Below are 27,670 nucleotides of genomic sequence, written 5' to 3'. Positions count from 1 at the left end.
CAATATAACTGATCCCAGTGATTAATACCTTGTTATCAGTTTTAACAGTTGAGTTTTCCTCCATATCAACTGAGCAGCTAATTTCAATTAATTTTTTTAAACTTGATTTTCTTCACTGAATGAAAATTTACCTCCTTCCTCATGCATTGAAAAAGAAAGAAAAACAAAAGTCTCATAACAATTATGCATAGTAAAACAAAAATAGGTTTCTGTATTCTGTATTGGCCATGTCTGAAAAAATCTAGATGTTTTAGACGTATCAGGAGTTCATTTTCTGTCAGTGATATGTTTCATCACAAATCCTCTGGAATCTTGGTTAGTCATTGCTTCAGAGTTTTCGCTTTTTTTTTTTAAACCCTTCCCTGTTGTCTTAGAATCAGTACTAAGTATTGGTTCCAAGACAGAGATGTGATAAGAGCTAGGCAACAGGGTCACACAGCTACAAGTATCTAAGATCAAATTTTAATTCAGGACCTCCTGCCTTTAGGCCTGGCTCTTGATTCATTGAGTCAACTAGATGCCCCCCATCTGCTGGGTTATTCTTGGTAGTATGTCTTTTTTATTTTTGCCTTCTGGAATATTGTATTCCAAGTTCTTTGCTTCTTTACAGTATGGTTACTAAATTTTATGTGATCACCTAAGGCTCCTTGGTATTTTAGTTCTTTCTGGCTGATTTCAAGGGTTTTTTTGTTTGTTTGTTTTTTACTTGGAAGTTCTGGATTTTGGCTACAATCCTGGAAAATTTTTGGGGGGGATTTCTTTCAGAAGGTGACTGGCAGGTTCTTTCTGTCTCCACATTGCCTCTGGTTCTAAGTGAGCTGAGCAGTTTTCTTTATGACTTCTTGAAATGTGATATCTCAAGACTATTTTTTGGTCATAGCTTTTAGGTTCTTAATGATTCTTAAATGATCTCCACTTGATATGTTTTCCAGGTGAATTTTTAAAATTTTAAAATTAAAATATAAACATATTTACTAATTACATGTAATAAATTTCCACACAAGTTTTCCTAAGTAATATGGTTGAGCTTATCTCCCTTCCACCCTTCCCTGTCCTAGTGCTGGTGGGCGATTTGATCTGGGTTATACATGTATAACATGCAAAATCTATTTACAGAATTTATTTTTGTGAGTAATCTTATAAAACCCAAACCTCCAAACATAAACCCAAATGAAAAATAGTGCACTTTGATCTACATTCTGACTGCAACAGAACTTTCTCTGGTTGTGGAGAACATTCTTTGTCATTATATTGCCAATAACTGTGAAGTCTATCACATTTGCTCATTCCTCAATATTGCTGTTACTGTTTACAGTGTCTTCCTGGTTCCACTTATTTTACTTGCATCAGTCCATGACAGTCTTTCCAGATCTTTATTAAATCATCCTGTTCATTCAGGTAAATTGTTTTTGGCAACTAATCTTTTGGTAGAGATGCTTCAGCTTTTTTGTTTTTACTTTGTCTTAATATTCCTTGTTTCAGGTAACACCTAATTTTTTTTTTAAAACTATACTTATTTGGATTCTAAGGCAGAAGAGTGGTAAGGACAGGGCAATGGGGCTTATGTGACTTGCCTAGGGTCACTCAGCTCGAAAGCATCTGAAGGCAGATTTGAACCTAAGTCCTCCTGACTCCAGGCCTGGTGCTCTATCCACTTAGCCATCTGGCTGCTCCAAATTTTCAATTCAGTTTTCAAGGTGTCTGTTGTTTGGGTAAGAAATTGTATTTCTTGTTCCAGGCTGTTAATTCTTCTTTTTTTTTTTTAACCCTTGCCTTCTGTCTTGGAGTCAAGGGCTAGACAATGGGGGTTAAGTGACCTGCCCAGGGACACACTGCTGGGAAGTGTCTGAGGCCAGATCTGAACCTGTTGTGGAATGTAAAGGTGTACCCCTGAGGTTTGGGAAGGATACCTTTTGCAAGAATGCAAGAATCTAAAAGTAAAGAGAGATATTAGTAATGTTGAATTTTTGGCCAGCAAGATAGCATGAGTAGAGCAGCCTTGGAGGTTGCTCCCCAAATGCCTCCATTCTGGGGTTTTTATATTCTTCTACAGCAGTGGGGGCATGACTCTGGAGCAAGGGATTGGGGGGGGTGGGAGGGCATGGGGGTGGTTCTCCTGATTTGGAGGATAAATGAATGAGGTGTGTCTCATTTGTCCTCAATTCAATGGGGCAATCAAAGGAGGGTAATCTTCAAGGTCAAGTGTTTTGGGTTGGGAGTCAGGAGGGCCTAAGGGAGCAGAGGAATTTCCCTGATAATGGTCTGCCTGAGTTTCTGGAGGTACAATACCCATGCCAAACCTAGGACCTCCATCTCTAGGTCTGGCTCTCCATCCACTGAGCCACCCAGCTGCCATCTGTTAATTCTGTTTTGAAGGTAGAATGGACAGGATTTGGCAGCTTACTGAATAGCAGAGGTGTGACAGAATCAATAGTTAAGTATGAAACTTGGGTTGTAAATCTGGGGGACCAGGAAGGTCAACAGTAATAGGGAAGTTAGGAAAAGGGAAGGATTTGTGGGAAGAACAATAGTTAATTCAGTTCTGAAGATCTGAATTTCAGGTAAGTATGACCTAAGTCCCTGTTTAAGGGTCTCTAAACAGCAGCCATAGGTGGTTCAATTTCCCAGCTATGAAGGGATAGGTTCAAACAGTGCAATTCCCACAATCAAAGAAAGTTTTCTTACAGGACAGAAGTTGGATTAGACTTATGATTGAACAGAAAGGGAACTGAACTAGTTCCAGAACTGAGTCACAAAATGGAGTCAGTGTGGTTCACTCAATTCCCACAATTAACCATTCCTTGTCCTAATCTCCATCAATTCCTTCAACCTAAATCCACTCCTCTTTAAAATCAAAACCCAATTTTGAACAGTGATACATGTAAAACTTAGTAGAATTGTTCGTGGGCTTGGGAAAGAACATGAATCATGTAATCATGGAAAAATATTCTAGATTAATTAAACAAATTTTAAAAAATAACAAGTAAAATCAGAACCTGAGACAAGAAAAATGGAATTCCATTTGGGTTCAGTTCCTGCCTCTTCTACTTCAAGCCACATTTATTGGACTTTTTATGTGTCACACACTATGCTAAGTGTTGGCAATACAAAGAAAAACACAATACCTGGGAGGCTTTGGGGCTACTCATTACATCTCTCTGAGCCCAGATAATATATTATAATTCTAATAATAATTATTAAGTATAGCGCGTATATAGGACCGATTATGTGCTAAACACTGTGCTAAATGCTGGCAGTATTAAGAAATGTAAGACACAATACTTTATCTCCTGAGATCATATTATAATTCTAATAATGCCATTTATATAGCACCTACTCTGTGCTAGCAACTGTGCTCCGTGCTGGCAATAGTAAGAAATAGTAAGAAAGACACTTAATACCTCATTTCATCTCCTAAAATTATAATAATTATAACAATATCAATAGTCTAATAATAGCATGTATTTAGCATCTACCATGTGCTAGCAATTGTGTTCATTGTTGGCAAAGGCAAGAAACGGGAAGAAAGACTCTTAATACCTCATTTCACCTCCTCAATTATATAATATCATAATACTAGCGTGTATATAGTTCCTACTATGTGCCAGATGCTGCGCTAAGTGCTTTATAAATATCCTTGCCTGATCCTCGCCTATAACAAGCGGCTCAGTCATGTGACCTGAGGCACCTCCCAGTCTTCATTTTCAGGGCTGTGCCGCCCCTCAGTCAAACACAGAGGCTGTTTTGCCCCTTTTCCATGTGCTACCTCTGTAATAAAGACACCATAACTGTCTATGGTAGGGCCTTTCTATACACTAGGCTGAAAGCTCGCGGAGGACAGGGACTAGCGGGGGAAGGTGGGGGGAAGAAGGGCTCAGACCGAGTGCAAGTTGCAAGGGAGCATCGTACTCCTCCATTCCATCGCGTTAACCACCGCTCCCTGCAGATGAACTCAGGTCGGCACCAGCCGTCCTAATCCAGAGGGAGACTCCATTCTATTGCAAACTAAGTGCTCTGAAATTGGATAAATATATGTGAGATTCCAATTAGGTCATGACCCGATCTGCCCGCAGGAGCTTGGCTAGGCTAGGCCAGGCCAGGGCTCAGGACACGGGTTTCCTCGAAGTCTGAGCTAGAGCCCGGTTCTTATTCTCTCTTTTTCCTAGGACCGCCCAGCAAAAAAGTGGATGAGCAACGCCTCTGTGGCGGGCTCGAGCACGTACGCATGGCGGCTCAGGAGCACGCGCACGCGCAGAACCCGGAAGCAGGAGCTGTGGGGGCGGGGAGCCGGCAGCCACGTGGGTTTCAGGCCAAGGCCGGCAGGGCGGGGCCGGAGGCGGAGCTCCGGCGGGCGGAGGGAGGACCTGCTCGCATGGGGGAATCCATCCCGCTGGCCGCTCCGGTGCCGGTGGAGCAGGCGGTGCTGGAGACTTTCTTCTCGCACCTGGGCATCTTCTCTTACGACAAGGCCAAGGACAATGTGGAGAAGGAGCGGGAGGCCAACAAGGGCGCGGGGGGCAGCTGGCTGGCGCTGCTGGCCGCCCTGGCCCACCTGGCGGTCGCCGAGAAGGCCTATCACAGCCTGACCTACCTGGGGCAGAAACTAGGTACTGCTGCCCCTACCCCGTGCCCCTGACCTTTACCCGGCATTGACCCAGGGAGTCTAGGGCTCTGCCGCTGCAGGAGGCCTGTCCGGGCTCCACTCGTGACCCTGTCCTGCGTGGACCCAGATGTGCACTCCGGCCGCTGCCTCCGCCGGCCCGCTTCTTCCCTTCCCAGCAGCAGCAGCAGCAGCAGCAACAACAACAACCCTCTCCTGTTCTCTACTCGTGGGCCACCTGTGCGCTCCATGCAGATGTGCTTCCCGTCCTCCCCCTGCTTCTACCCTTCCCAACAAAAACAACCTTCCCCCGCCTCCATCGGCTCACTCAGCGGGGGGGAGGGGAAAGGGGAGGGGTTTGGTCCCAAACCGTGTTTTTTTTTTCTTTTTCTTTAATAATGTTGCCTTGACTGGTGATAAGGAAGTCATCCCCCCACCCGCACCTCCCATCAAATGCCATAAAGGCTATTGCTAACGCCTCTTAGACCCTAGTTATAGAAGCTGTACTTTTAAAAGAGATATACTGTATTTTTTTTTTAATGTTCTAAAGAGAAAGGGCTAAGGATCACCCCCTCAGAAAATAGGAACTGGAAAAACATTAAAAAAACTCCATGGCTCCAGTTTGCTCTCACCACCAGTGGAGTATGTGAGGGTGGTAAGGGGGCTCATTTCCTCATTCCACTCCAGCCTCCAGCACCTTGGTTCGCTTAAGTGGCCCAAGATGTGCCCTTCAGCAGTCACTTCTACCTTTTGCTTCCCTTTGCATCTTGTAAATGTTATTCCTTATCAAAGATGAGGAACTATTATTACCTTATACATGTAAAATTCCAGCCCTTAATCGTACTTAGAATTCGTCATCGGTCTTGTTTTTCAGTCTAACATGTACACAGTCTGTGTAGTAACCTTGAAGGATGTAATACTATGCTCTTGGGAGAATAATTAATGTCTGGTTAATGACTCAGTTTTTTGTTTTTTAAACCCTTATCTTCCATCTTAGAATTGATTCCAAGGCAGAAGAGCAGTAAGGGCTAGGCAGTGGGGGTTAATTGTCTTGCCCAGATCATACAGTTTGAAAGTATCTGAAGCCCTATTTGAACCCTGGACTTCCCCTCTCTAGGCCTAACTTTCAATCCACCAAGCCAACTACCTGCCCTTCTCAGTTTTAAATTTTACTCCAATTGTCTCCTGTGCCATCTTGTTTATAAAACTTTTAGTGTGGATAAATAGGGCTAGGCCTTCTGAAATTTTAGCATGAATCCTGTGTCAGTGATTTCAAATACAAGGGAAGTTGATAATTCTGATGTGTATTCCTTGGCAGCACTGATCAGATATGATTTTATCTGTCTTTCCTCTCTTAGTTTCAAGCATATTACATATTAGGGTAGCTGTTTTGTGGGAGCTCAGAGTCTAAAGTTACTCTCATGTTTACAGTTTTCTATAAGGCAAGTAGTGGTATGGTTATCATCACAAATGAGGAAACTGCTCAGACTAAAATCCAAGTTTGTAAATTGGGTTCCATCCACATAATTACATCATATTGGTCTCCCTTTGGCAAAAACATCACAAATCATGAAGAAGTGGACTTTCTTGCCAAAGCAAAAACCCTTTACTTGACTGTTCTTATTCCTGTTGCCTAAAAGATCTTGTCCATCCTTTCAAAAACTAAAAGTCCTTCACAATTTACCCTCCCCATCCACTGTCCCACCTTATCCTCAGTCTGTTTTTTATACCTTCAGCCTTTTGACTCTTGTCATCTCTCACCTGGTTTGTTACAATGGACTTCAAATTGGTGATCTTTTTGCCTCCCACTCTTTTCCTTCTCCAATCTAACCTTCATGCAGCTGCCAAATTGCCACCACCCATATACAACCTTCATTTCCCACCTCCATGCTTTCTATTTCCTTGCCAAGAACCTTCTTCCCCCACAGATTTTCTGCTGCTCCAAGTTTGTTCACAAGTGATTACAGGCTAGATAGGATCTGAGACTTGAATTTATTTTATATATATATATATATATATATATATATATATATATATATATATATATATATACACACATTATTATCAGAATTTGCCTACTGTTGTTTTCTTGTTACCTATTGGGAGCTGATAGTTGGCAAAATTCAGAAGCAGTATGGTGTATTGTATAAAGGACTGACCTCTAGCACACATCAGTTTTGTTATTGAACCTTTCAGATCCCAGATAGTCCACTGAGACTATAAATTACTAGATTAATTGTTCATCTGCATTGAGAAGAATTTCCATGCCAGGAATTCCCATGGCAATGAAATTAAAGATCTGGGGGGGAAATCAGGAAAAACTTTGAATGAAATTGTTTTTAGGTGATAATGGAAAAGGAATATAAATAAGACTTCTTATCTGAATCAAAAATGGACAAGAATTGGGAAATATAGGGAAAGCATTCCTTCATTGACTGGTTTGGGATTAACTGCCTAAATAGGTCATGTCAGTAAACAACTTCACTTTTCTCAAAGGTTTTTAAGCAAACCATCTTTTGTATGGTGTAGATATTTGAATAGGAAGACGATCATGAGAGCTGCCCTCTGTCCTTCTTTTGAGTTTGTGCTGTTTTTGGTCTTTTCCTAAAATGCAGGTTTGCATAGCATGATAGCCATCTAAATTCATTAACTACACAGAGGCCAGTGATTGCTAAGGAGCTGATGAAATGTTGTCTCCCTCTACAGTTGCTGCTAGGTTTGCAGGTTCCCCTTAGCTGCAGTCATGGTTGAATTCCTGCTTGGCTTTTGCTATCAAAAATTTAAATTGTAATTCTTGTTAGTATCTACTCCCTTGTCAAGTATTAGAAGTTTTTCTTGCCCTGGTATGGTGTAGACAGGATTCTTTGTGAATGGTTTCCATAGGTACTTCAGATGCAGGTTCTACTTAATGTTAAGATATATGGTAATATAAAAGTCTAGAATGGGGGAGTGCCTGGGAAGGCCAGGTTTAATAGACTTGTTCTGAATTGCATGTTTTATTTCATTTAAAATTGCCAGGAAACACATAGTGGCTTCTAGATCAGAGCAATAGCCATTGAATCAGATTGATAGCCATTGAATCAGATCTGACCCTAAAAAGTGGGGTGAAGACTTTTTTTTTTCCTCAAGAGCATAGTAATAAAGTCTCCCCTTAATCAGTTTTTAGCGAGATCATAAATCAGGAGGTATTCAAATTATGATAATAGGATTCCATGAACACTGTGAAGAACCTGCAGAGTAAGATCTTGAAGTCAGAGGGATTTTATATTTTGGAAAGTGGATTTTAACTCCTCTAGTTGCCTTTTCACACAGTAATCTGCCCCTACCATTTACCCAAACAGGTGGCCAGTCCTTCTTCAGCAGAAAAGATTCCATCCGGACCATCTACACTTCTCTGCACAATGAGCTAAAGAAGGTGGTGGTGACAGGCCGTGGTGCTGCAGGAGGGACCGTTCCTCACTTGGAAGAACTCTTGTCCCATTTGTCCGAGCAGCTCTGTTTCTTTGTTCAGGCTCGAGTGGAAATTGCTGACTTCTATGAGAAGATGTATACACTGAGCACTCAGAAGTCTATCAACTCAGAAGAGCTAGTCAGCCTCTTGGAGTCCATCCTAAAGAAATATAGCTCCAGGTCAGTGTTCACAACATCCTGAGAAAACTTGGGGGTCTGGGAGGTCCAGTGGGCTAGGGAGAGCCCCCATGCCTCCCCACTTCCCCTAGCTCTCCTTTATGCTGTATAATGAGATTGTAGGGAAAGAATCTTATATATACGTGTACGTGTATGTGTATATGTATACACACACACACACATAATTCTTTTCCTACAATCTCATCATAAATTATTATATACAATGATTGCTAACATTTATGGAGCACCTAGTGTAAAGCATTATCTTTTCTGATTTATTTGCTTTTATCTCATTTGATTCTCACAATAACCCTGGGAGGAAGATGCTATTATTATCCCAATTTTTTTAAACCCTTATCTTCTATCTTAGAATTGATACTGTGTATTGTTGCCATGGTAGAAAAGCAGTAAGTGGCTAGGCAGTGGGGGTTAAGTGATTTGCCCAGGGTCACAACTAGGAAGTTTCTGAGGGCACATTTATTATCTAGTTTTTACAGATGAGGAAATTGAGGCAAACAGAAGTTAAATGATTGTCCAGCTGATAAATGTTTGAGACGGGAATTGAACTTAGTCAGGTCTTCCTGACTCCAGGCCCAGGACTCTATTAGTTGTGCCATTTACTTGTGTGTGTGTATACATGTGTGCAGGTATTTATTGTGTATATGCATATATATGTATATAAATATCTATCATCCATTTTGGACCTAGAGACTATTGAACTCATACAGGGATGAGCACTTGCATGGAGCACTGAGAATTAAGTTAAGAGCTTGGCAAATGTGAACCTTTCCTTACATAAAGAATAGAAAAAAAGCATTATGTGTGGTCCTTATATTGAACAGAATTCTCTTTTTTTTCTCTCAGTTTTCTTTGATAACAATATAGTAATTGTATACATTCTTCTCCTGGTTCTGCTCAGATCTTTTGACATAATTTCATTCAAATCTTCCCTGACTTCTAGGAATCCTTTTCTCCATTTCACATTGCTCAGTAATATTCTATTACCTTCCTACACCATAATTGATTCAGCTGGTCTCCAGTTGATGGCTACCCCTTGCTTCCAGGTCTTTGCTACAACAAAAAGTGCTTCCCTTGGTATTTTTGTACATGTGGATCCTTTCCCTCTACCTCTGATCTCTTTGGGGTACAGACTGAGGGGTGGATTCTAAATAGGCCTCCCTGGTGGATGGATCATTTCCTGGCTCCACCAATAGAGCATGAGTGGGCCCATCTTCCCACAGTACCTCCAGTGACTGTCATTTTCCTTTGTTGTCCTCTGTGCTCCTCTGGTGAATGTGAAGTGGAACCTCAGAGGTGATTTAATTTTCACTTCTCTTATTAGTAATTAGGAACATTACTTCCATATAGGTGTTTATAACTCAGAGTTGATTTTCCCAGGTCACACAACCAAGTTGTGTCAAAAGTAAATTAACAACCCAAGTTTTCCTGATTTCACACTGGTTCTGTATCCACTATGACATGTCTCTTGGGTGCAAATTTTTAAGTTTGGCTTCTGAGTATGGGGGTGGTTGGAAGAGTATTAAACTTGGAATCTCACCCATGAAGGGAACTTGTTATGCAGAAACTTCTGCCATTGATTCAGATTGGTGATTCATTTGTAACTTGTTTTATTAAATTCTTAATTTCTAGGCTATTGATAGGCAATCAGGGTTAAGTGACTTGCCCAGGGTCACATAGCAGATATGAACTCAGGTCCACCCCACTCCAAGCCTGGTGCTCTATCTACTGAGCTATCTAGCTGCCTCTGTAACATATAATCTTTTTTTTTCTTAAACCCTTACCTTCTGTCTTAGAATTGAACCTAAGTATCATTTCAAGGAAGAATAGTACAAGAGTGGCAAAAGCTAGGCAAATGGGGTTAAGTGACTTTCTCAGGGTCACACAGCTGGGAAGTGTCTGAGGCCAGATTTGAACCCAGGACCTCCAGTCTCCAGACCTGGCTTTCTATCCACTGAGCCACCTACCTGCTGCCAGAACAGCACTTTCTGATTTTCCCCTCATAATTCTAGACTGAACATTGAGCCCTAGGACTTTTTTATTCCTAAAGTTATGAATGATCGTCACCCCCTGCCTCAGATGGAAGAGTCCATTTTGACAAAAGAGAATTTACAATGAAGGAAAACCACCTGACAACTGCCTCTGGTGCTCATGTAGGCAGCCTTTCACACTCTCTGCTTAAAGGAGGGATGTGCATTTTAATGTCTGTGTGGACACTGGGTCATCCCAGTTAATCTAACCTCAACTTCCCAGCCAGGTTGTCTTATTTTACATAGTATAGTATAGATGTTTTTCTTGGGGTCTTTGGCTTTGCCCTTCCATTGAGGCTCTAAGTGCTATGGTGGCTTTTTTGTCAGGCACAGCAATATTCCATTCCATTCATGCACCTCAATTTGTTCAGCTATTCCCCACTTTATTCTAGCATTTATTAGTCATCAATATTTCATCTTTTTCTAAAAATACCCTGGTTTTATATTCAGCTGCCAGGGCTTGAGTCTCTCCTTCTTTAAATGGGTATTTAATGTTCCGTTTATGTTTAGGTGAGAGGCAGTATGACATGGGGGAAGCCAGGAAGACCCAGCCTGCCAGTCCTGCCTCTGTTGCCTACTGGCTATGTGACCCTGGATGAATCACTTAACTTCCTGGTAAAGTTCCCAGTTCAGGGAGTTTCCTCCTCTGGTAGTTCTCAGACCAATGAAATCACCCACCCAGACCCTATCCCTCTTAGCCCTGAAACATTTGATAAAAGAAAGCCATAGTATCCCACTTTCCCAGGGTGTTTTTGTCTAGCACGCAATATACTCTCATATGAGAATTCCTTCAATTAGAGATTTTGGGATTAACTTCCCCAAAATTAGTTCCCAATTTTGCCAGTTCTTAAAGTTCAAAGCTCTGTGCACTGTTCTGAGTTTCCTTAGGATGAAGGATCCACAAGAATACTGTCCTTTGCGTGGCACTTCGCCTTTGTGGCAGGCAGGGTGGATTTTGATTTGGTGCTGTGCATCAGAGAACTATTAACTCTTTTTTTTTTTTGAGGTCTCAGCATTCTGAAGGAGTAATTTACCCTTTGGTCCCATATTGTTTCAGAAGAACTAATGCACTCAATTTTCGACATAATGGGTCAGTTCCTGCTGGGTGAATAAACTACATTCAGAGCATAAATGGCATCATAAAAAATTCTCCAGCTAGTATACTCTTTCAACTAAAAGGATGTTTTTGTATTCAGAAATAGAACAAACTTGATGAATACATAAAGCCTAAAACCTTGGCTTTGATTTTAAAGGCCTGTCTACTGTGAGTTGTTGCAAAGACGCAGCTTGCTTGCTGAGATAAATTGGAAGCAGATTAAAAAAAAAACAAAACCTTTTTTTTTCCCCTGGTTTTCCTTGAGAATGCTAATTGGGTTCAGAGTGGAATAGTTTTGAAGGTGTTTTTCCTGCTCTCTTTTTCTGGTTTTAAATTCTGGAAGATAAAATGAACTGGGCCGCTATGTGTTCTTGAGTACCATTTGTGGCAATGCCTTTCAAATAAAGGGCTTTTCAGCAGGTTAAAGGTCTGAAGCAGGTATGATAAATGCCTAGGTAGGAGGGTTGTTCTAATTCAGCCCTTGCTGGGTAAGCATGACTGTTTTTTCAGAAGGTAAATTCCTAAAGGGACAGTGGGAGATGGTGAGTTATATTTTTTTAAGCTGTAGCAGTAGAGATTTTCTCCAGCCCAGTGCTAGTTAGCTTTCAATATTTTAACCTGCTTCTGCAGTATACAGTGAACACAAAACAATACCAAATAATCTTTTCGTTCTTTGCCCAGTAAAAAAAAAAATCTTGTAAGATACTTAAATATTCCTGGATGGAGGATCTTCAAGTTCAGGAGTTCCCTCCGATCATCCAGATCACACTTTCTCTGTGCCTGGTCATCCTGTCTCTCTTGTCTTTGTTCCCCTCAATCCCCTAGTTCTGCTCAGGGGGTGCATTTATGGTTCTGGAGCCCTGCCTTATTTTCTTAACATCTCAAAGATACCAGTGGCATCCCCTGACTGGTTACCTGTGATCCTTCCCTCTTGCCACACGGTCAGTTCATGTTTTCTTGCTACCGTACAATTTCTCAGGAATATCCTTTGGCCTGTTTTTCTCATTTCTTTGTTGGTTATGTTGCATCCTACCTACACTTGTCTATGCCTCTTCATGAAAATTAATATTTAATCTCATGAAAGAAGAATAAGAATATGGATAAGACACTTTATTATAACAGGAGTAATCTCCTGGAGCACACACGTTGAACCCCTGCTGTTTTCCATGGCATGAGAAGTTTTATTCAATGGTTTTCATTTTTTTTTTACCTAAGTTTATATCTGGAATAGAAATAGTATCATTTGAAATAACAGGACTTCATGTGGTTGCCATTTGCATTTCAGAGGACAAAGCTTCTCTGTTGGAGCTCTTTCAATTGCTAGAATTCTCACCGAAGGCAAGACTATTAATGAAACAATTTGTAAGTTCCTAATATGTGGTTCAGTTGGGTTAATGCTTACTAAAAAAAAAAATATCCTAAGCCCATCAGTACTACTGTAGTGGAATGACTTTAGACACAGAGCCCTAGAGGCACCTAATATGCATATGGAGAACAGGTTCAGTATCACTGTTGGCCATTGCTTTAAATCAGAAGATTTTAGAATCAGAAGATACTGAAGGTAGATGGGTGGTACAGTAGATGGAGCTCTGGACCTGGACTTAGGAAGACCTGAATTCAGATCCAGCCCCAAATAAGAGCTTTGTGTCAAGTCACTTGCCCTCTGTCTGCCTCATTTTCTTCATCTGTAAAATAAGGATAATATTACTACCTATCAAGGTGTTGTGAGGATCAAAGGGAGTAATATTTGCAAAGTATTTTGCATGTCTTAAAGCAGCATGTAAATGATGGTTAGCTATTAATAGATCATCTGCAACAAGGGTTCCTGACCAAGGGGGCAATGGATAGTTTTCAGAAAGTTACTAAACTTGGATAGGATGACAAAAGATAACTTTATTTTTCAATAACTTTTAGTTGAAATTTAGCAATTCCACCTGCCATTGAAAAACAACTCTGAGAAGGGCTCCACAGGCTTCAACCACCTGCTGAAGGGATCTAGGATACCAAAAAGACTGAGAACCCCTGATTTAGTCCAACTCCCTTCTATTAGAGATGAGAAAGTTAAGGACCAGGGTTAGTTAAAGTCTCACAATCAGTTAATAGCAGGAACCTGGACCTCTTGACCCCAGTCTTCTTGCTATAGCCCCAAATGAAAATGGTGTGTTTTTAGATGAGTTCCTGAATCAAGGGTTCATAGATGTAGAGCTGATCTAGAGGTGCTCTAATCTACTTTTAATTTACAGAAGAGGAAGGGGCAGTGATGTGGCTCAGTGGATAGAGAGCAGGGCCTAGAGATGGGAGGTCCAATCTGGCCTCACACATGTCTTAGGTGTCTGACCCTGGGAAAGTCACTTCTCCCCATTACCTAGGTCTTACTACTCTTCTGCCTTGGAATGGATACACAGGGTTGTTTTTTGTTTAAAGAGGAAACAGGGCCAAAGAGATTTGCCCATTTGCTCAAGGTTATACAGGTGCTTCCGACCCAGGTTCTATGGCTCCAGGCCTATGTTTTAGAATGGATTCCCTCTTTGGCTTCAGCTCCCCAGAAGGACTTGCTGCTGATACAGCCTATTTAAAGTGAAGGGTCTGGACATTCCTCAGAAGAATGCAGAATTGTGTAAATGTTTGGCAAGTTGAATGTTTCTCAGACCACTGCTATGTGCTCATTAGAATGTTGTAAGAACCTGTCTTTAGAATCCCTTTTGCTTCTTGAAGACAGTTCTGAGCCTTACAATAATTAGAGGAGATCTGAGCACAAAGTTGTCCATTTGTGCTACTTTCAGATCTTCAAGATCCCCAGCAAGGCAAAAATGTGTATTTTTGCATTACAACAATTTAACAAATCTTGCTCTGGAGTGAAACATGAAAAGCTACCAGACACCGAACAGCATGGAAGTGGGAGATGATGCAGTGTACTGATAATCTGAAGCCTCCATTAGCATGAATTTTTTAGCTGCTCTTAAGAATGAAAAAATAACTTTGTCACTCACCTCTAATAAATGGTGCATTCTGTGTGTCTGGGGAAGAGCTAGGCCAACATTTTTTCTCAAGGATTGTACAGTGAATTCATGGTCTTTTAAGGAAAATATTGGAAATGAGGAAAAGGGAAGCAGATAGGAAAACTATTGACAGTGTTTATTACAGAACACTTAAAAATTTTTAATTTAAGAAGTAATTTCAGCAGCTATCTGGCCATATTCTTGGTTCCCTACCAGTTCTAACTGGTGGATCACAAAGGATCCACAGAATACACGATTTCATCCTCATAACAGCCCTGGGAGGAAGGGACTTGTCCAGGGTCACACAAACTAGTAAGTGACTAAGGCCTGATTTTAACTCAGGTCTTCCTCACTCCAAGTCTAGTGCTCTATCCAACTGTGCCAACTGCCTTCTCTATACAGTAATTTATATGAATCAGGTTGGCGAGTCTTTGTGGACAGCAAACTTAGTGGTAGCGCTGCACCAAAGTGAAATGAGATCTTTGGCTGCACAGAGAGGGATAGCATCTAGGGATCAGGAGGTGAAACTCTCCTCCTCAGACCACATTACTAGGACTGGGTTCCATTTTGGCTGCCATGATTTAGGAAGGACATGGAATCTTAAGGAGTTAAACCAGAATTCAGAGTTTATGCCACATGGGCATATGGCGTTTAACTTGGAAGAAACAAAATCTAGGGGAGATATGACCATCTTCCGATATTTTTGATTCGTTGTGATTAGCTAACCTCACTGGCCCTAGAGTCTGATAATTTGGGTTCTAGTCCTTTCTGACACTCACTGCCTCCGTGTCCTTGGTTTCCTCATTTTTAAATAAAGGAGTTGGACTCTAGGGTCACTCTAACCCTGTGATCCTGTGAACTAGGAGCAGTGGTTGGAAGCCTCCCTTTGCCTCCTTATAGCTTCTGATCAGAAGTGGAACGGCTATAGTAAGGGTTGTAGTCGGCCCCACAGAATTATCACTGTGAGGAATATTTTGATGTTGGCAAGAATGTTACCCTCAAAAATAGGGAATATTCATTACATGTATCAAATGCTTCCTATATGCAAAAATGTTTCTGTATTAGCTTATAAGCTATCTACTCAGCTTACTTTCAGAATTTCTCCACAATATTCCCCTCCATTTTCACCGTGTATGAGTTCTGTCAGTCTTTCCTAGAGGGTTTTGTGGCTAAAACAGTCTTAGAGATAGATGGCTTTTTCGGGGTTTGCATTGATGAAGGCAACAAGACTCCAGCTGGGATCTGACTAGGGCAGAGTTGGGTAGGACCATCAGCTCCTTATTTATAGGTGCTATGTCTCTCTTAATGCAGCTGAAGATCACTTTGGCTTTCTTGACTGCCATATCTGATGGCAGAGGGAAAATGGTCCTCAGGGTTCCGTCCTGGACCCCCTTCTCTGTTTCTTCACTTGGTGATCTGATCATCTTCCCCTGGATTCAGTTCCCATCTCTATGTTGATGATTCTCAGATCTACCTTTCCTTTCCCAGTATCTCTGCTGACTTTCAGTTTCCCATCTCCAGTTGCCTTTCAGATATTGTCTTAAATTGGACATCCAGTAGACATCTTTAAACTCAGTATGTCCAAAACAGAACTCATTGCCTTTCCCCCTAAAACCCTTTCCCCTACTTTCCCTGTTACTGTAGAAAGCATCACTGCCCTCACAGTCCCTCAGGCTCACAACCCTGGAGTCATCCCAGACACTCTTTTACCCCCTCCACCCATATCCAAGCTTTTGCCATGGCCTATTGATTTCATTTTTGCAATATATCTCTAATATGCCCCCTTCTTTCCTTTGACGCTGCCATCTCTCTAGTTGCAGGTTCTTATTACCTCTGTGGAAAATTAATATTGAATTGTGATGTTTTTGTGAAATAATATTCCCTTTAGCGCCCCAAGATCAGGCTGAAATTGTGCAGAATTCCAGACATCCAGTTTCACCCCCCAGGCTATGAAACTGGGCTGGAACTTATGTTAAGGTAAAAGTATTAAGGGCAGGGCTGACCAGCCATGGTGAACCCTGACCCAGCTAAAAGATAAAGAGTGGGTTGAGCTGCCATGTTGAGCTCACTTCAAATACAGTGGTCTGGTCTGTAATAGTTAAAATTAAATTATGAGACTGCTTATAGCTTTAATAACTTTATTACATCAAAGTAGTAATAGTAAAGAGGGGAAAGGGAGGAAGAGGTAGAGAGTTGTTTTGCTTACTACTCTATAGGCCGCTATGATGGCCCCCAACATGGGTTCCTTCAGGTTCCAAGCTCCAGCCAGAAGACAAAGCTCACTTCCTGCTGGGTCTGACCTTATAAGCAAATTTCTCTACCTACTAACTCACACATCACATCTCAGGAACCAACCATAGTTTCTCAATTTTCCTGGAACCTCCCAGGGGGGTGGTTTCCTGTCTAGTTGGTCTCAACTTCCTTTCCCTAAGGGTTTGTCTATACCTGCACATCTCAGTGGTAAATGACCTTCAGATCACTGATTGATGACATCTAACAAAGTGACATAATGGAGAGAGAAATTCCCTTCCAACAGGCCACTGGCAGAATGTGCCAGCCTCTTCCAGGACCCAGACCTTCTATGATGAAGCACTGAGGGAGGAGTTGAGGTCCTTAATTCACCTCCTCTTTCGAAATAACCACCAATTAGGAACTGTCAGGAGAGATCTGAGGTCAAGCAGCCAGGCCAGTCAGAAAGAGGACACAACTCCCTTTAGAGCAAGGCAGTACTTGCTCACTCTCTTCTCACTTAGGAAGCCAGTGAGAGCCATTCTTTGTTAGCAGATGCATATTATCTCTTAATAAACAACGTTATTCCCAGAGAAAGTCTCATATTCTTTGTTGGGTAAAAATCTGATCGCTACACCTACATCTGAACAACTAGAGTATCTTCTGGTGTTCTGCCTGCTTCAAATCACTCCCTCACTACGGGCCGTTCAGTTATTAAAGTGAATTGCCTAAAGGCAGGACCGACCTTGTTCCCCCACTGCTCAAAAACTCCCCTGACTCCCTCAGGCCTACAGGAGCAGTTCACATATACCCTGTGTGGCATTCAAAGCCCTTCATAACCTATCCCCCTCCTATATTTCCATTCTTCTTAAACCTTACCCCACTCTCCCCACATACTCTTCAATCCAGGGACACTGGACTCCTGGCCCTTCCATGAACAAGATGCTCCATCTCATGACTGCCCGCCATGTCTGGAATGCTTCCCCTCCTCTGCTCCAGCTACTGACTTCTCTAGCTTCCTTCAAACCCCAACTAAAATCCCATCTTCCACAAGAAGCCTTCCCCAGCTCCTTAATTCTAGTGCCTTCCCTCTGTTAATTATTTCCTGTTTATCGTATATGTAGCTTGTTTGTCTGTATTTGTTTGCATGTTGCCTCCCTTGTTAGGTTATGAGGGCAGGGCGTATCTCTTGCCTCTTGTATCCCCCTGCTTAGCCCAGTGCCTGGGGCATATTAGGGCTCAATAGGGGTTTATTGATTTTTCGATGGCAATAGATTCTCAATCAAATAAAAATAGTTTTATTTGGATCTCAGTAGCTCCCTCCTTAATAGAACTCCAGGATCAGTAGTGTCCTCAGGGCCCTGTTCCATCTAGCATTTTATCTTTGACTGGACACTAGCCAGGTGCTGCTCATATTCTTCAGTGACCACAGTAGATAGGGATAGGCTACTTGCTGGCTGACAGGATTGAGTGCCCAAAGCATTTCACAGGTGAGAGGTGAGCAAGGGGAAATGTGGTGAAGATAAACCCACCATCTTGCATGTGGCTTCTGAGAAATCTGCAGTACCAGGACAGAATGAGGGAGGTCTGTTTAGGGAGCGGTTCATTTGAAAAAGACCTAGGGATTCTGGCCAAGGGCAAGCTCAGGGTGAGAGAGCAGCAGGATGAAAAAAGTTTGTGGGATTTTCTCCTTCATTGACTATATGTTCTCAGAGTATACCCCCCAAAGACAATGAGAAAAGCCTCCACCCCAGTCTCAGATGGGGCTGTACTGATTCAGGAGATCTCTCTCCTGTTAACTACCCAGGAACCACCCCTAAAACAATATAATCTTTAGAAGGATTTACAGAGACTACAATTTCTTCTCTAATGGTGCAAAGTTCAGTGAGATTTTCATCTCTGCAGTTCCTGATAGAATATAAGCTCCTGGAGGGAAGGGATTATTGCCTTTCTGTTTTTGTATCTCTAGCACCTAGCCTAGTTCCTGGTAATAGTAATCTCATAATGAATTCTCATTGTTTGAATGATTGATTCTGATTCAAGACCTCCCATTTATCTGCCATAGAGGCTTTGCCCAGAGGCTTCCTTCATGGTCTTTTCTAGGTCTATAATCTTAGGCCATATTAATAAAAGCTTGGGTCCCCTATAGCAGGGAAGGGGGACACTCTTACTGTACCACTCCTTAGACTTCTCACTGGATCCCTCTCACAAACCATCACTCTAGTATTGGGAATAGTTTGGGGCCCCGTTTTAGAATATATCAGCTGGGTCATGGAGGTGACCATGCTATGCCATGTTAAGTTAAAGAAGTTGGCAGTGCTTTGCTTAGAAAAGAGAACACTTCGGGTCAGGGAAGATGGAAATTTGGATGGCGCCTTCAGATTCTTGAATTGTTGCCTGTTTGTTCCAAGCTCACCATCTTGTGGTCCTACATAGAAAAGTGATTGGCCTGGTCTTTCCTCTTCAGAGACCCACGACAAAAAGCTGCAAGGAGACATCTTAATTCATCCTAAGGAGAAGCTTTGTAACCAGTAGAACTGTCTGAAAATGGATTTGGAGGCGATGAGATTTGGTCCTGGAAGAGCCCTTGTTGCATCCCCATGTTGATTCACATAACACTCCCAGTCAGATACTCTTCCACTCCATCGTGTGGTACAATATGTTACAAGGAAAGGACTTTGAGCTCCCTAGAGGAAAGACATTAGCTACATGTGATTTTTAAAAATGTTGTTATAATAATAGTGAGCATTTACATAGCTCTTTAAAGTTTACAAAGTATTTTACAAATATCTCATTTTATCCTCACATCAACTTGGGAAGGTAGGTGCTATTAGTATCCTCATTTTACAGTTGAGGAAACTGAGACACAGAACAATTAAGTAACTTGTCCAGAGTCACACAGTTAATAAGTGCCTGAAGGCTAGATTTGAACTCAGGTCTTCCTGACTCCAGAGTTCCATTCTCTGTCCACTGAACCACCTAACTATCTTCATGGAATCTGAGTTTATTCATCCCTTACCTTTTTCCTTCTCATTTCCCCCAGGTATGGATGGGGAGACCTCTCAAAATCTGATATCTAAATGCCCATAGACTAGCTTTGTAAAAGAAACTCCCCTGTTAAGGTTATCCTGCCAGAGAAATTGCAGTTTCTGTAAATCTTTCTAAAGGTTGTACAGTTTTAAGGGTGGTTCCTGAGTATTTAACAGGAGAAAGAACTCCTGAATCAGTACAGCCTCCATCTGAGAATATGAGGCCAGGAGGCTTTTCTCATGAGGAAAGAAAAAGGTGATAAGTGGGCCCTGAGGAGAAACAAAGATAAATTATAACTAGGCTATTAGATTAGACACAGGCAGCCTATTATATTTTAGACAGCCCTGGACTTGGGGTCAGAAATCCAAAGTTTGAGAGTTGGCAGTGCCCCTTAGTTGTATGACCATAGGAAAATCTCTTTACTGAGTCTTACTTTTCTTATTTATAAAATGGGTCTATTAGTCACTTGTGTCAGGCTGTCAGTGAACATTTATTAAGTGCCTACTATGTGCCAAGCACAGTTAATGAAAAGAGGCAAAAAACAGGCCCTGCCTTCAAGAAGCTTATAATCTGAGGCATCGAGGTATACAGTGGTCAGAGCACCAGGCATGGAGTCAGGAGGACCTGGGTTCACATTGGCCTCAGACTCTTCCTACCTGTGTAACTCTAAGCAAGTCACTTATCCCCCCATTGCCCCACTTTTATTGTTCTACTGCCTTAAGAATCAGTACTTGGGGGGGGGGAGCTGGGTGGCTCAGTGGATTGAGAGCCAGGCTAGAGATGGGAGGTCCTGGGTTCAAATGTGGCCTCAAACACTTCCTAGCTGTGTGACCCTGGGCAAGTCACTTATTCCCCATTGCCTAGCCCTTATTGCTCTTCTGCCTTGGAACCAATACACAGTATTGATTCTAAGATGGAAGATAAGGGTTATTTATTTTTTTTTTTGAAGAATGAGTATTTAGTATCAATTCTAAGACAGAAGGTAAGGGTTTAAAATTTTATGAAAGCTTATAATTGAATGAGGAAGATGACATATAGACCCATAACACAAAGCAAGCTATATTCAAGATAAACAGGAAATCATTAGTGAGGGAAGCTGTCCGGTAGAAGGTAGAATTTTAGTTGGGATTTGGAGGAAGCCAGTGGTGTGAATATTTGGAACAGAGACCAGAGAAAATGTCTGGAGCTAAGAGATGGAATGCCTTGTTCATGGAACAGCTGAGGAGTATGTATAAAAGAGTCAAGTGCGAGAAGACCAGAAAGGAGGAAGGGCTTGGAATACCAAAGAGTTTTGTAATTGCTCCTGGAGGCAGTGAGGAATTGCAGGCTTTATTGAGAAGAGGGGAGGTATGGTCAGACCTGCTCTTTAGGAAGATTGCAGCATTGGCTGAAGGGAAGCTGAATTAGGGTGGGGAGAGACTTGAGGCAGACAGACACCCCCACTCCCTGGTGGCTATTGCAGTAGTCCAGGTGTTGGGTGCCATTTTGGTAATTGAGTTTAGGATGGCTGCTGGATATCCAGTTGGAGATATGAGCCTGCAGGTCAGCAGAGATATTGGGACAAGAAAGGGAGATTTGAGAATCCTCAGCATAGGGCTGGTCATGGAATCCATGAAGCTGTGGAGCTCACCAAGAGGAGGAGCATAGAGGGAGTGTCAATGAGTGACACCTCCAGTTAGAGGCCACTTATGGCGGGAGCCCAGAAAAGGAGACAAAAGGAGTGTCACTCGGCAGGAGGAGAGGCCAGAGAGAGGAGAGCGTGAACAGGGTCTAGGGCTGCAGAGGCGGCAAGAAGAATGAGGATGGGGAAGGCCGTTGGATTTAGTTACTTAAGAGATCTTTGGTAACTTTGGAGGGAGCTGTTTTGGTGGAGTGCTGAGATCAGAAGCCAGATTGTAAGGGGCTAAGAAAAGAGTGAGAAACGGTAACGCAGAGGCCCTTGTTGTAGAGGGCCATTTCCAGTTCTGTTACAAAGGGCAGAAGAGAGAGAGGATGATCGTGGGGATGGGAGGATGGAGCGAGGGTTTTTTCAGGATCAGGGAGACACGGGCATTTCTGCAGGTAGATGGGGAGGAATGAGCTAGCAGAGAGGGAGAGACTGAAAGTCAGTGAGAGTGGAGATGACAGGGAGCTCCCTGTTGGAGGACAGAGGGTGGAATGGGCTTGTTCGAGGGGTCAGGCTTAGTGAAGGGGAAGGCTACTTCATCGTGCTAGACACGGTTAAAGGAGAGAGTGGCAAAAAGCTCCCTCCCGAGGGATAGGAGACGAGAAAGAAGGGAGAAGAAAGAGCTCAGATTTTTCTGTAAAATAGGAGACAAGGCTGTCAGCCGAGGGTCGTGGGAGCTTGGAGGAGGAGGAAGGAGCAGTTGTGGAGAGAGGACAGCAGGGCTACCTGGCCGCAGCGAGGGCCCAGTGATCTGAGGTGCTCCTGCGATTATCTCAGCCCTCTGCAGTAGCACGTGTGCAGACACAAAGGCAGTGATCTAAGGCAGGGGCTTGCCTGGATATAATCAGTGAAATGATAAGAGGGCTGGAGATTCCAGAGAGGAAAGTTGAGTCCTTTCATCAAGGGGTCAAGATGGTGTCCAGACAAGAGGGCAATGGCTGGGGCAGGGTGAGGGCCTGAGAGAGAATTGAGGGCTGACGGGATTGGAGGACAATGTGAGGATGAAAAGTCGGGTTAGGAAGCAGGAGGGAGAGGGAAGTGCTAGAAGATCCCAGCCAGGAGGGAGGGTGTACGTTTGGGGGTGCTGGAAGAGCAGGGGCATGACCTTTGGGGGGTTGAGGATGGCGGGAGGAGGAGGGCTCGGGAGTACTTGGCTACTGGAGGCAGAGCCAGAGTTTCTGACATCCCCTCGCAGGAGGGAGGGAAGATGGTGAGCCGTGGCCTGACCTCCTTGAGGAAAGAAGAGGAGAGACCCGAGAGCCTGTAGACCACAGCTGCTGGCATTTTGAGTGGATGGTAGAAAGGAGGAAGGGGGGACAACCTGGAAGTGATGGGGGGCAGCCAGGAGGGTTCCACTTCTGAACTAAGGGGAGTGAGGGGAGCTGCAGCCAGTACCTGTGCACCCCTGCCTTGTTTTGGGGAGAGTGAAAAGGTTCTGGGTGAGTGTGAGCCTTATTGACTCAAGACAGTGAGTGGAGAAGAAGCTAAAATAAAGATCGTAAAAGATTATAGTGTAACTCTACTGATTGCCTTTTTAAAAACATTTTGGTGGTATGGCGGTCAAGATGTGCTCAGACACTCGCCCAGGGCAAGACCCTTAATCAGCATTCGTTTCCCCATCTGTGAAATGGGGATAATAACAGCAGCAGAAGTCAGGGCAGGATCAGATACAGCAAGCACTTTATAAAGTCCAAGGCGCTGGCTTTTGTTAGTAGGGACTCTGCTGTTTCACTATGTCCGATGTTTGGGAGGCAGGGCCAAACCTACCGTCCTCTCCCGTAGCTGACCCAGTGGTCAGCTTTTTTGGCCACAAAGTTGACATGGAGTCATATTTCTTATTTCTATTAAAACATTTTTTTTCTCCCTCTAGATTTCACCACCCAATTCTCAGCCCGTTGGAGAGCAGTTTCCAGCTGGAAGTCGACGTCCTGGCCCATCTCTTAAAGTCGCAGGCTCAGATCTCCGAGTGGAAGTTCCTTCTGTCCCTGGTCAACTTACACAGCGCCCACACCAAGCTGCAGACGTGGGGCCAGATCTTTGAAAAGCAGCGGGAGACCAAGAAGCACCTGTTCGGGGGGCAGTCTCAGAAGGCCGTGCAGCCCCCCCACCTCTTCCTGTGGTTGATGAAGCTCAAGAACATGCTCCTCGCCAAGTTCAGCTTCTACTTCCACGAGGCCCTGAGCCGCCAGACGACCGCTTCGGAGATGAAGGCACTGACCGCCAAGGCCAACCCCGACCTTTTCGGGAAGATCTCAAGCTTCATCAGGAAGTACGATGCCGCCAACGTCTCTTTGATCTTTGACAACCGGGGGTCCGAGAGCTTCCAGGGGCACGGCTACCACCACCCCCATTCCTACCGAGAGGCCCCCAAGGGAGTGGACCAGTACCCAGCCGTGGTGTCCCTGCCCAGCGACAGGCCCGTCATGCACTGGCCCAACGTCATCATGATCATGACTGACCGGACCTCCGACCTGAACACCCTGGAGAAAATCGTCCACTTCTATGATGACAAGGTCCAGAGCACCTACTTCCTCACCCGGCCAGAGCCTCACTTTACCCTCGTCGTCATTTTTGAGTCCAAGAAATCAGAGAAAGATTCTCATTTCCTCTCCTTCCTCAATGAACTCTCACACGCTCTTAAAAACCCCAAAGTATTTGCGAGCCTGAAACCTGGATCCAAAGGATAGTTGCCAAATTCTTGGAGCAACGGTTTCTCAAGGCTGGTTACCAAGACTGCTGTAATTCCTGGGGATTCGGGTCACGTCCGTTAAGTCTTAAAGAGCTAAATTAAAGGAAAATTGTCCTGACTTGTATTGCACATTTAAATGTAATTATGGCCATTTAAGTTAAACATCCAAAGAGCACTATAATAAGTGATCTCAGTGTTTTTTCCACATTTTCTTGAGTTGTGTGTGACTTGACCATTTATTTATTGGTCCTTAACTTTGTGGGACAGGAAGTGGTAAAAGAGGCAGGGCTGTCATATGTGTGTGTGTGTGAGCGAGAGAGAGAGACAGAGAGGGGGAGGGAGGGAGAGAGGGAGAGAGAGAGAGAGGGGGAGGGAGGAAGAGAGGGAGAGGGAGAGAGAGAGAGAGAGAGACAGAGAGAGACAGAGAGATTTCTGCCAGCTGCTCTATCATGTTCTAGTCCTTGAATTCTAGTGCAATGTTTTTTCCCCCGTCTTGTGGAAAAAGTAATTAGGATGGAGAACACTAAATGGCCTTTACAGAATTCACAACTATATGATTTCTGTCAAGAAATCTGCCCACTGCAAAAGGGGCATGTTGGGGATTCTAATTTATTAAGTGATCTTTTGTGACCCCCAAATGATGAGCACACTGTTCTAGTTTCTTTAAAATTATTTTCCTCACTTCCTGGGCAAGTTACTGAGTCCCAGTTGCCTAGATCTTACCACTCTTCTGCCTTGGAACCAATACAAAGTATTGAGTCTAAGATGGAAGGTAAGTAAGGGTTTAAAAAAGGATTAAAAAATTATTTTACTAAATTTTATTTTGCAAAATTTTGGTTTTTATCTCTCCCATAATCATTTGTGCATACCAGAGAGATTCCCATCTCAGAGATTTTTTCTCTATCTTGCAGAAATTGAATAATCCCCCAAACAACAAACACCTGGTTATTATAAATAACCAATCTGGTGGCTGTATCTGATAATGTATAGGTTTAGAGTGTTTTGTCCTTCTTGTCCTACCTGTCTGCAAAGCAAAAGAAAGGATGTATATTTTTCCTCTGACTCTTCTCTGCTTTAATAAAAAGACTTTGTATCCTTCAGCGAATCATACAGAGGGGGAGGCCAAGCAGCAATGGAATTGCCCCTTCTACAACACTGGAAAGATCTCCCTCCTCAGAGATGGCTTCTTTTCTTTGTAATCTGAGCACACCTTCCTCCATTCATTCTTTAGCTTTATCGTTATTTGGGGCAGAGGCTGGTGGAACATGTACCTTTTGGTGTAGAATTTCTCAAGTTGCATTAAAATAGGGAGAGGCATGAACCTTTGATTTCTTGGGGACTGAGAACTCCTGAATGAGGAAATTCCTTCTACCAGGGCAGGATATCTACCTTCTTTGCAATTTAAAGTTTCAGAGATGTGCCCAGAGCCCTGTGAGAAATGCTCACAATCACTTAATCATTCAGTGTCAGATGAGGGAATAGAGTCCGGATAATCCATAATTCAGCAGGAGTCCATTCTTTATCTCCAGAGCTTTCCATTTATCACTTTTATTTTTTTCTGAAATCTTCATTTTTAAAAACCACTTACTTCCTGGTTATTTTTTGCAACCACCATCATCTAGCCTTGGTTTCTTGACTTGATTTGTAACGTTCAGTGACCCATTTTTCAAACAGCCAGAAGGAAGCTGGGACTACCTTGTACTTGTAAACATCACTTGTGTATTCCCAAGACCTTGGGTAAATGGCAAAATACTTAAACACAGCTGAATTTGGTCTGTCTTTGCCTTTCTGCTGCTAATTTATATTTAGGCACAGCTATACATCTTAACATGTGCTTGACGTCGACAGGCGTTTATGAGGATTGGATGGATCAGGGGAGGCTTAATGGGGTATGGAGTCCTTTACAACAGGGTTATCGATTCAGAATACAAATAAGCCCCAAGGCATAATCCAGCCATTACTACCTGATGGCCACTTCAGAGTCTGTGAGATGGAATGGGCTGGTCAGTTCACTCCCGACTGGTTCAAGGCAGACCTCACATGGGATGCCCCCAGTGAGACGAGGAGTATTTGGAACTGGGCTGGAAAGGGAAATGAACCCTCAAGAGAAGGGAGCCTTGATGGGTTGGCATTCGGATGCAGGAAAGCCAGACTAATTCAGACTTGGAAGGAAGCTTCCAGCAGTCAGTTTAAAGAAAAAAAAGCGATGCAATACAAAAATCAAACTCAACAAATGGTTGTTTGTTTTAACCCTTCTGTCTTAGAATCAATACTGTGTATCAGTTCCAAGGCAGAAGAGAGGTAAGGGTCAGGCAGTGGAGTTAAGTGATTTGCCCAGGTTCACCTAGCTAGGAAGTGTCTGAGATCAGATTCGAACCCATGACTTCCCCATTTCCAGGTCTGGCTCTCCAGTCCCCTAGTTGCCTCTCAACAAATTATTTGTTAAATGCCTACTATATGCAGGATGCTGCCAGGCACTAGAAGTCAATTTGCTTGGTTGGTTTCCATGGGATTTAGAGCAGAAAGGCATCATCAATACTATCCATTGGCTCCTATTTTTGGAAATATAAAGCCCTTTGCCACCTGACTCCGGTCTCTTGAGACCAGCCAAGCTGACTTTGCTGTCCCCCCACCACCTGCTGTTCCATCTCTTGTCTGTGCTGGGATGCCTCTTCAGTGCCACCTCTCTCCTTCAAGACTTGGCTCAGACACCATCTCTTCCAGAAAGCCATCTGGGGTCCTCCCAATTGCTAAGGTCTCCCCACCACTCCCCCAGTCTACTTTGGGTATGGTTTACCAATTAGATATGTACCTGTTCTTTTCTGTGGTAGAATGTAAACTTCCTGAGGGCAGGGACCATTTCATTTTTGTCTTTGTATCTTCAGCACCTAGCACAGTGCTTGGCACATAGTAGGTGTTTAATAAATGTTTGTTGATTTGTTTATTTAGTCTAACTCCATTATTCAAAGCCTAAAGTGATAAAGTAATTTGCCTAAGACCAAGGGAAATAATACATTTGGGGAGTTGCCAAGTTTGGAGTTAAGAAGACCCAAGTTCAAATTTGATCTCAGATATTAGCTTCACCCTGTTTGCCTCTGTTTTCTCATCTCTAAAATGAGCTGGAGAAGGAAATGGCAAACCACTCCTGTATTTGCCAAGAAAGCCCCAAATAGGATCACAGTCAGACACAACCACAATGACTGAACAAGACTTTTACATTTTACATTTATCCTTATTGAATATTATCTTAAAATCAGCCCAGTGTTCTCACTCAAGTTCTCAAAGTGTGTGTGATCTAGGGGGTCCTCAAGATCTTTTCAAGGGTCCACAAGGTCAAAATTATTTTCATAGTAACATTGTTATTTGCCTATTAAAATATTCTTCCCTTTCCCCACCAAATATTTGTGTGAGGCCGGATTGTCTTTATGTTCTTTATCAAAACAAACTGTTGAGTACAGAAATAGATATGAGGATCCACTTGTATTATTAAGCTAGATTGGCTTAAAGAGGTTTGCAAAAAACATGTAAAACAATGTCATTCAAATGAAATGTTTTGTAACAATTATTTTTCATTAAAATTTGTGTTATTATGTAGTAGGCTGATTTTTATTTTAAAATATTTAAAAATTTTATGTTTTAATTATAACATTGTTTATAGAGACAACTAGGTGGTGCAGTGCCAGGCC

The 27,670-nt window shown here is 42.9% G+C and overlaps 1 protein-coding gene across 1 annotated transcript; it reads left to right on the top strand.

The window, feature by feature from the left end:
* Window positions 1–4,297: 4,297 nt before the first annotated feature.
* On the top strand, window positions 4,298–27,578 carry KICS2 (KICSTOR subunit 2). The gene is made up of 3 exons (XM_001364905.5): window positions 4,298–4,607; window positions 7,942–8,230; window positions 23,166–27,578. Exons 1-3 carry the CDS (start codon window positions 4,373–4,375, stop codon window positions 23,980–23,982), a joined length of 1,341 nt encoding a protein of 446 aa, XP_001364942.3. The 5' UTR covers window positions 4,298–4,372; the 3' UTR covers window positions 23,983–27,578.
* The last annotated feature ends 92 nt before the right edge of the window (window positions 27,579–27,670 follow it).

This window comes from Monodelphis domestica, chromosome 5 (genome assembly GCF_027887165.1).
Source record: "Monodelphis domestica isolate mMonDom1 chromosome 5, mMonDom1.pri, whole genome shotgun sequence".
In the NCBI taxonomy this organism is placed as follows: Eukaryota; Metazoa; Chordata; class Mammalia; order Didelphimorphia; family Didelphidae; genus Monodelphis; species Monodelphis domestica.
The sequence above is the reverse complement of the archived record's forward strand: the minus strand, read 5'-3'. Positions and strand labels throughout refer to the sequence as shown.

Bases quoted from the DNA above. Each gene is read 5' to 3' on its own strand.
- KICS2 (XM_001364905.5), top strand. From the start codon at position 4,373: ATGGGGGAATCCATCCCGCTGGCCGCTCCGGTGCCGGTGGAGCAGGCG. The intron at 4,608-7,941 runs GTACTGCTGCCC...TTACCCAAACAG, and splicing joins CTACCTGGGGCAGAAACTAG to GTGGCCAGTCCTTCTTCAGC. The intron at 8,231-23,165 runs GTCAGTGTTCAC...TTCTCCCTCTAG, and splicing joins CTAAAGAAATATAGCTCCAG to ATTTCACCACCCAATTCTCA.